We start from the raw sequence: 7,911 nt of genomic DNA, 5'->3' as shown, positions 1-7,911 counted from the left end.
CCCGCTGTACTCCCAGCACCTGGGACACAGTAAGTGGTTCTGAGTGGGATTTGACACCGTTCCTGGAGGACGGGCAGGGCGAGGGCGAGTTGTGTCCGCCTCCCTTTTAGGCAGGTAACATCTTGAGGGCAGGCTCTGCCATGGATTCATCTTTGCAGCGCTGCAGCATCTTAGCACAGTGCTGGGCACAGGATAAAGTACTTGATAATTTAATTTAAACTGATTTAAGAAGTGACAAGACAGTAGTGCGTGAAAAGCCAAGAGAAGAGAGTTTCAAGGACACAGCTGATCCACAGTGTTAGATGCACCAGGAGAGCAGAGAAGAGACTGTGGGGAAAATGCACTGGCTTTGGTAATCAGGGAGTCACAGGCCACCTTCACAAGAGCAGCTGAGAGACACCAAACTGTGAGATTAAAGAAGGAGAAGGTGAGAGGGAAATTGGAAGAGTAAATCTGTTCCCTCTGGAGTTTGGTGGTAAAGCGAATATCTAGAGGGAGCAGCAAAATCATGGAAGATTTTTGTTTGGTTGGTTTGCTGTTGTTGTTTTCAAAAGGAAGAGACCAGAACATGTTGTTGCCTTTGTTGCTGTGTGAAGGGTGGTAGCTGGAGGAGGACTGAGAGGTTTGGGGACTGGAACCAGGGACAAGTAGAGTAGAATCAAAAGTGTTGCTGGGTAGCCATGTGGCACCAGTGACATCTCTGTCGTGGATTCTTCAGCACAATTGTGACATTCCCTGACATTCCCTAGCAAGCCAGAGGTGGCCAGAGGGGGAGACAGAGTGAAGAGAGGCTACTTCTCAAGGTTGAGGACTGGCAAGACAGGGATGACAGGGAATCAAGAGGTGAGAGATTCTAGAGGGCTAGAGATGGCATGTTGAGTGGCTGTGAGCCGGGCGGTACATGCAGGGCAGGGGGCAGAGGGAAACAGTGGCGGGGGTCGGGGGCTGGGGGTGGACATAGAGGAGAGCCCAGCCAGAAAGGGCATTTCAGAGTTTGAGTTCTTGAACTCTCTCCCAAACAGTTCCCTGCTGATGATGTCAGGGGTGCAAGCCTTTCCTTTGAGTTTTGGCCCTGTGGACCACGGGGCAGGTAGCTCTGGATAAATGACAGCTCATCAGGCTTTTCTGTGAGTGGGTTTGTCATTGGTTCTCCATCCACAGCTGCTTCAGGAGAGGTGATGCGTTTTCACAGGTTATCTTAGGTTCCACCTCTTAAATATGGCCTTATAGTAAAAGGCCCACATAGGCAGAGGTCAGTTTAAGAACCTGGAACACCTAGAGCCCTGCAGAGTCACAGGGGGAAGGGCATTATCTCTAGAATGCTTTCTGTTCCCAGGAAGGCTAGGGAGAGTGGGAGGGAAGGAGAGAAGGCCCTCCTGCCTGTCACCTCCAGATAGCATGCTGAGGAGGAGAAATCTCATCCTCATCTTGATGCCTGGAAACACACCAGTGTTTGAGGGGATGCATACAAGATGGAGAACTGTCACTTGGGCGAGGCAACTTTTGGGGTGGGGGGAGTGGATAGAGTCTCTGCTGGGGGGTGGCAAGAGGATAGTTATGCCTTGCCAGCTTCCTGCTTTTGCAAAGACTGACCCATGTCTAGGACTTAGATCCCCCTTGGTATGTGGGGAGACTCATTCAAGCACTCATCTCTCTCACACACACATACACACACACACACACACAAACACACACTCACCAACTTGCCACAGCCACCCCAAATGGGAAAGGGCCAAGGGAGGCCCTTGCTCCCCGATGCCTGGCTAAGCGCCCTGATGGGGGACTCCCCCTCAGTTCCCCCTTACTCTCTAGAGCCACAACTCTCCCTGCCTTTGTCCCTTCAATTCTTGAGCTCCCTCACTCAGTCTGGTTCCCCAATTTCCCAGCAGTGGACAAAGCCCTTATGGGGTGGGGGGAGTGAGGGAGTAACTGTGAGCTTTAGAACCAGAGCTCCAGCCCTTTCCCCAACCTTCCTAGTGTCCCTCAGCCTTCCTAGTTCAGAGGTCACTTCTAGGCCCCCTCCCCAGCTTGCCCTGATCTCCAGGGCCAGGCTGATGGGGTGGAAACTTAAGTAGGACCTTCCTCCTAGCTAGACAAAGTCTGACACCTGGTGGCCAAGGAGCAGAATGGCCAGAAGGGCCCCTTTTCAAATCTCCCTAGGACTTCTCTAGAGCCAGGAAGGCCAAGGTGAAAGGGGAGGTGATGGGAGGAGGTTTGGATGGGGTAGTTGGGACAGGGCAGAAGAGACATCCAGCAGCAGAAAACCCAGACCCAGGGGAACTTTTGCCTTCACCAGGCTCCTGCCCCTTAATCCCACGAGGCCAGAGAACCTGGAGCAGGAGGAAGGAGGGTGTCTGGGAGGGTCAGGAGGGACCAGGAGGAGCTGCCTGAAAGAATTCTGGCCCACAGGGTGGGGAATGGGGCCCAGGGTGTATGAGTATGTGGGGGCCAGGGGTATGAGTCTGGTGCCCAGAATCTCCAGCTCAGGGTGGGTGGCAGGGCCTGAGGGCCTGAGGAAGGGGGGTGCTGGGGAGAGGGAAGGAAAGCAGGCTACGCCCTGCAGCCCGCTGGGCCCCAGGCAGCTGCTTCCCTCCCTCCACCTGCCCCCACCTTCCTAGCAATAGTTGGCTCTCCCCACAGGCCCCACTGTGAGCTGGGGGAAGGGAAGGGGCTCTCAGGACGCATATGCAGTGCTGAGGGCCCCCCGCCTGCCCCCATCCTGCCACATTGTCTGAGCTAAGCCAGGCCTAATCCCCCTTCCCCTTGGAGCAGTTGATGGTGGGCCTCAGCCCTCAGGAAGGTGCTGGGATCCTTTTCCAGTTCTTTTCTCTCCTTTTCTCTTGGGTTCCCCCAAGACTTTGGCCTTGGCCATGAGGCAGGGGGCCTTGAGTGTTCCCAGGCCAAGGTGCAAAAGTCACTCCTGCTAGCCTCATCACCAGCCTCTAGGGATTAAGGTTGACAAGGAACCTACGCCTGGGTCTCAGGAAATTACCTGAAAGAGAGAGAACTTCACCCCCAAGTCAGACCTCTGGCCTGGCCTTCCCTGAACTGTGACAGACCCCAGGACAGCAGTTTTGGGGACAGGCCAGGAGGTTGCCTGAGGAGGAACAGGGGTCCAGGAAGGAAGGTTAAAAGGGACCGACAGGGTTGGAGGACTAAAGAAGGAAAGGACCTGAGAGGGGGCAGGCCAACATCTGGCCTAGTTGCCCACACAACTTAGGAATCCAGATGCCAAGTCAGGGAAGAATGCCAGATGGACAGGTGTGGCTCCAAAGCCCCTGGGGGCCAACTCCCTTGTGCCCTGGGGCTTTATCCTGCTGCTGTCTGACTAGGACAGGAGGGCAACGCTGCCTGTGGAGAGTTCCCTCAACTCCAGGCCAGAAAGCCAGTCCCAGGGTGCCTGCACTTGAGCTGATGAGCTGGACTGGGAGAAGCTGAAGGCCAAGGGCTGGGTGGGAGAGGCCATCTCAGGGCTGGGGGCAGCTGGCAGGGATGGCCCAGACAGTGCCCACAGAGCAGGCCAGGGTGCCAGAGAGGACAGGGAATAGCTCAGGCAGCAGTAGGAGCCGCTGTGGCCGCCCAGCAGCATACCCCATTTCACGCTCCCTGGGCGGTGGCAGGGCCCCACGGCTATCAGCTTTCAGGGGTGGGAGGGACCAGGAATGAGGAGGGGTCTGCCCCACCCATGGCTCCCTACTCCCTCAGGGCTTTGTGAGCTCTGAAGCTGGCTGCCACACACCTCTGGATACACCTTCTGCGGAGGGATGGTCAGTCCCACAGAGCCTGGGCACCATCCCTCCCTGGAGTGCTCCGTGCCTGACTGTACCGCACACCAAAGCCCTTCCCACGCCTGGTGGAGAGGGCCTCCCTGCTTCCCTCCCCAACACAGCAGGGCCCCTGTCTCCCTCATTGTGGGCCCCACTTAGTCCAGGAGGCAGATGGGGGGATTAGACCAGGCCCAGCCCAAACAATAAAGCAGGGAAGGGCCCTCCAGCTCTGTGCGGTGCACCCACGCGCTCTCACTCCTCCACTCTGCCTCCTCCGGGAAGGGATGGAGAGAGCCGGGGCGGGGGAGGGCCCCTGAAGACATGGCCGGCTCCAGCTCCTGCTCCCACTCTTTGGTGGTCTGCTCTCCAGAGCTGTCTCCTTGTGCCACACACCCCCTAAGGCAGAGCACCCAGACCCCAGAGCAGGGGACGAGGAGGAAGGCAGAAGCCTCTGAGTAGGCCCTTGTGCCCCTGGAAGGAAGAACTGGATGGGATCTCTAGAGGGCAATTAGAGCTGGGCCGGGCCCTGCTCTGATTCCCAGACTCCCACTGGCCAGCGCTTTCGCCTGCTGCCAGGAAGTTGGTGAGGAGGAGGCGGGTACAGGGGTGAGTCAGCGATGACAGGAGCCCAAGGGACAAAGGTCATGGGTGGAGAATTGAGAGACACTGTTTACAGCAGCCCACCTCCTCCAGGAGGTCTTCCAGTGCTAAGCCAACCTCGCAGTCCAACCCATTTCTGACGCTGTCTTCCCCCTTCTCCTGTGTGTTAGGAACTTTATCCTGCACTGACAATTTGTGTGTCCGTCTGCTTGCCCTTTAGCCTGTGAGCTCTTGGGGGGCACCGAGGGACAATGGTTTCCTGGGGCCCCACCATGCCTGTGACTATCAGTACTTCCTACTTCCTCATTTTATTTTGACCGCGCCACCCAGCTTGTGGGATCTTAATGCCCGGACCAGGGATCGAATCCATGCTCCCTGCATTGGAAGCACCGAGTCCTAATCACTGGACTGCCAGGGAATTCCCCAGTACTTCCTACTTTCAAGATCCATTTCTGTCTATTTTAGTTGAGAGAATATGTGGGAAAGTGCTGAGAACAGTACCTGACACACTGTAAGTGCCGTATAAGTGTTATCGTTGGTATTTTTTGCTCATGGGCAGATTTTACTGATGAAGGACTGGGGATCCAAACACACTCGGGCCTCCTGCGCAGAATGAAATCTTCCTGACTAGAGCACGGACAGGGGCACGCTGTGGGACCCCAGGAGAGCCGAGGAGGCCAGCACTAGCCTGCACTAAGAGTGGGCAGTGTCTCTGGGCGCAGACTGTGAGAAAGGAGCTTTCAGAACCCATGGGCTTCTCCAGCCAGGTCTCCTGGGGCCGGTGGGGGTGGGGTGGGAGCCGGGAAGGGGTCTGGATTAGCCTAAACTCTCTCCGGACCTCCAGACCTGCCCCCACAACGCTCTGCGGGCCAAGGGGCGTCTCTGGCTGGACTCTGGGGAGATACAGACCGGCCACGGGGATTAGTGAGGCTGAAAAGAACATTTGCCTAGGAAGGGAAAACGGGAAGTGAGAGGCTGAGGATAACGCTCAGTAAGTCCCCTGAGACCCGCTGCAGACCAGTGGAGGGGGGGGGCAGGAGGAGCTGGTGCAGTCTGGGGCATCATGACAGGTCCCCCACCCCAGCCTCACCCCTTCTCGCACAGAACACAGCTGCATCAGCTGCCCCGCCCCCTGTCTGCACCACCTGCCATTGGCTGGAGCGAGGCCCCGCCCCACAAAGGCGGCCTCCCATTGGCTGAGGTCTTCGCTGTTTGCATGTTTGTGGGGGTGGGGGAGAGGCGTCATTCCCTGGAACTCTCGGACTTCCTTTCTGTTTGTCTGGGTCATCCGTCTGTCCATCGCTGGCCCCAGGCTTGCTCTCCGGCCCCAGCCCTCTCTCATTCTCTCTCTCTCAGCAGCTGTCTCTCTCGTGCCCGCTGGCCTGTCTCTCCTTCCCGGCAGTCGCCTCCTTCTCCGCCTGCCTGGGTGGCCGCCATGGGCCGGAAACGGCTCCTCACTGACTCCTACCCTGTAGTGAAGAGGAGGGAGGGCTCCGCTGGGCACAGCAAGGGGGAGCTGGCACCAGAGCTAGGTCTCTGAGGTGTGGGAGGGCGGGAGGAGTGGATGTGAGGGACTTGAGAGGACGAGGACGTGGGCAATGGAAGGGGAAGTGAAGGATGTCCTCTACTTCCTACCCCAGGCCTGGCAGTGGACAGCAGAGGCAAAGGGGCGGTGAGGGCAGGGGAACAGGGGGTCAGCTGTGAGGCGAGGGGCAGGGCACAGGCCTGGGCAGGCCTGAGAAGCAGCATGTCATTGCAGGGGAAGAGCCCGAGTCCCAGCCCCTGAGCGTGGATGAAGCGGAGCTGGAGCTGCTGAGGCAGTTTGACCTGGCCTGGCAGTATGGGCCCTGCACAGGTGAGAGCCCCTCAGCCCCCAAGAGCACATCCCTGGAGCCAGTCCTGCCGCCCACACGTCTCCCAAGCAGCCCCGCCCCTGCCTGACGCTCTAGGCACTGTCTCCTGAGACCAGGAGTGTGGAGGTCCTGACACACCCCTCCACACACACACTTTAGCCTGGACTTTCCCCTGCTCCCCAGAAGGCCCCACTGTCTTCTTTCCACCCCCCACCCCCCCACCAGGAATCACACGGCTGCAGCGCTGGCATCGGGCTGAGCAGATGGGCTTGAAACCTCCCCCGGAAGTGCATCAGGTGCTGCAGACCCACCCTGGAGATCCCCGCTTCCAGTGCAGGTCAGAGACAGGCTGGGGAGGGCTCTCCGGGGAGCCAGGGACTTCTCCAGCCACCACCAGCCTGCTGGCCCCAGATAGGGGCCTTCCTGACCTGAGGGAGAAATAGTTGCAGCCTTGGGGGTCCTTGCTGAGCAGGCAAGAAGGTTCTACAAGGTGCTGGGCTCACGAGGCAGAAGCTTGCCTTAATAATTCTTATCTCTGAGCTAATGGTGGAGGAAGGATACACCTAGGGCCCAAGGGGCTATTTAGTGTGGAGAGGTTGGCCAAGGACTGTAGGCCAAGGACTGTAGGCCATGGCCAAGAGCTGGGGCTGGTGAAAGCAGATAAGAGACTTCACTGACTTGGGTTTTTCCCTCCATCCCACACCCCCTTGCACAGCCTCTGGCATCTCTATCCCCTCTGAAGCACCACCTAAGACCTCCTGCCCGCTACTTGAGAACCTCCGGACGCAAGCAAGAGCCAGTTGCTGCCCCTCAGCTCAGCTCTGCTTGGAGGGCATTTGGCAGGAAAGAGGCTCACAGGGAAGGAAAGAGGCTGAATTTGGAGGTCCAACCAGCAGGCTCCCAGTGCCCCCTCTGAGAACCAACACAGCTGAAGCCAAGCACCTTCTACATGGAGAGTGGTCTCTGAGGACAAGGACCTGGCCATGACCCTTCTGAAGCCTGCCACATGCCTGACCTGAACACTGTGGTCCTTGGGATGATGTGGCAAATCAGGCACAGCTTTGGGCAGAACCAGACGCGGACAGAAGGCAGATGACCTAAGAGGCAAGATGCCCTCCACACCTCAGGCTGGGAATCTGAGGGCAGAACTGGCTGAGCTGACAGGGCAAGGGGTTCACTGTGCTTATCAATAAAGAACTCTGAGCCTGGAAGCCTGACCTCCAGTCTCTTAATGTGGCCCTGCGTGGGCTGGGCTTGGTAGGTGGGAGGGAACCAGTACCATGCTCGCCTGCAAGGTGCATGTGCCTCTCCCACTGCCTAACCCTAGACCTGAGAGGAAGGAAAGAGAGACACCTTAAAAAACAGCAATGGTCGGTACCCCCCGAGCGCTGAGCAGCCTCTGGCGCCCCCTGGTGCTGCACGGGGAAGCTACTCTAGCCACCTGCACTGACCAGCCAGGAAGAGCCCACTGGACCCACTGCCTGGGCAGAGGGTGTTTCAGATGCTTCTGAGAGGCTGGTAAAATGAAACCTGAGAAGAAGAGCACACTGCCCAGTGTTGCCCACCTCACAGAAAATGGGTCCTTTGTTAGAGCAGGATCCATGGGGCCTGTGACTCCTAAGGTCCAGCCAGATATACACATCCCCAGCAAACATCTCTACTTCCCACATGGGGGCAACCTGGACCCAAAG

At 57.8% G+C, this 7,911-nt stretch overlaps 2 protein-coding genes across 7 annotated transcripts in view; one reads left to right on the top strand and one right to left on the bottom strand.

Annotated features, from left to right (window-relative positions):
• The window catches only part of RAD9A (RAD9 checkpoint clamp component A), a 63,296-nt gene that overhangs the window by 30,409 nt on the left and 24,976 nt on the right, over positions 1-7,911 (bottom strand). The gene's annotated exons all lie outside the window — the stretch shown is intronic.
• On the top strand, positions 5,581-7,431 carry POLD4 (DNA polymerase delta 4, accessory subunit). 2 transcript variants are annotated; one of them, XM_057729525.1, is made up of 4 exons: positions 5,581-5,899; positions 6,127-6,222; positions 6,446-6,516; positions 6,936-7,431. In XM_057729525.1, exons 1-4 carry the CDS (start codon positions 5,584-5,586, stop codon positions 7,134-7,136), a joined length of 684 nt encoding a protein of 227 aa, XP_057585508.1. In that variant the 5' UTR covers positions 5,581-5,583; the 3' UTR covers positions 7,137-7,431. The 2 variants fall into 2 exon arrangements, with proteins under 2 accessions (XP_057585508.1, XP_057585509.1); XM_057729526.1 differs by having other exon boundaries at positions 5,583-5,899; positions 6,446-6,557.

This window comes from Hippopotamus amphibius, chromosome 3 (assembly GCF_030028045.1).
Source record: "Hippopotamus amphibius kiboko isolate mHipAmp2 chromosome 3, mHipAmp2.hap2, whole genome shotgun sequence".
Classification (NCBI taxonomy): Eukaryota; Metazoa; Chordata; class Mammalia; order Artiodactyla; family Hippopotamidae; genus Hippopotamus; species Hippopotamus amphibius.
This window is presented reverse-complemented; position numbering and strand designations above follow the sequence as displayed.

Coding starts and splice junctions, on each gene's coding strand:
- POLD4 (XM_057729525.1), top strand. CDS start 5,584: ATGTTTGTGGGGGTGGGGGAGAGGCGTCATTCCCTGGAACTCTCGGAC. Junction 6,223..6,445: donor GCAGTATGGGCCCTGCACAG/GTGAGAGCCCCT, acceptor CCCCCCCACCAG/GAATCACACGGCTGCAGCGC. Junction 6,517..6,935: donor CTCCCCCGGAAGTGCATCAG/GTGCTGCAGACC, acceptor CCCCTTGCACAG/CCTCTGGCATCTCTATCCCC.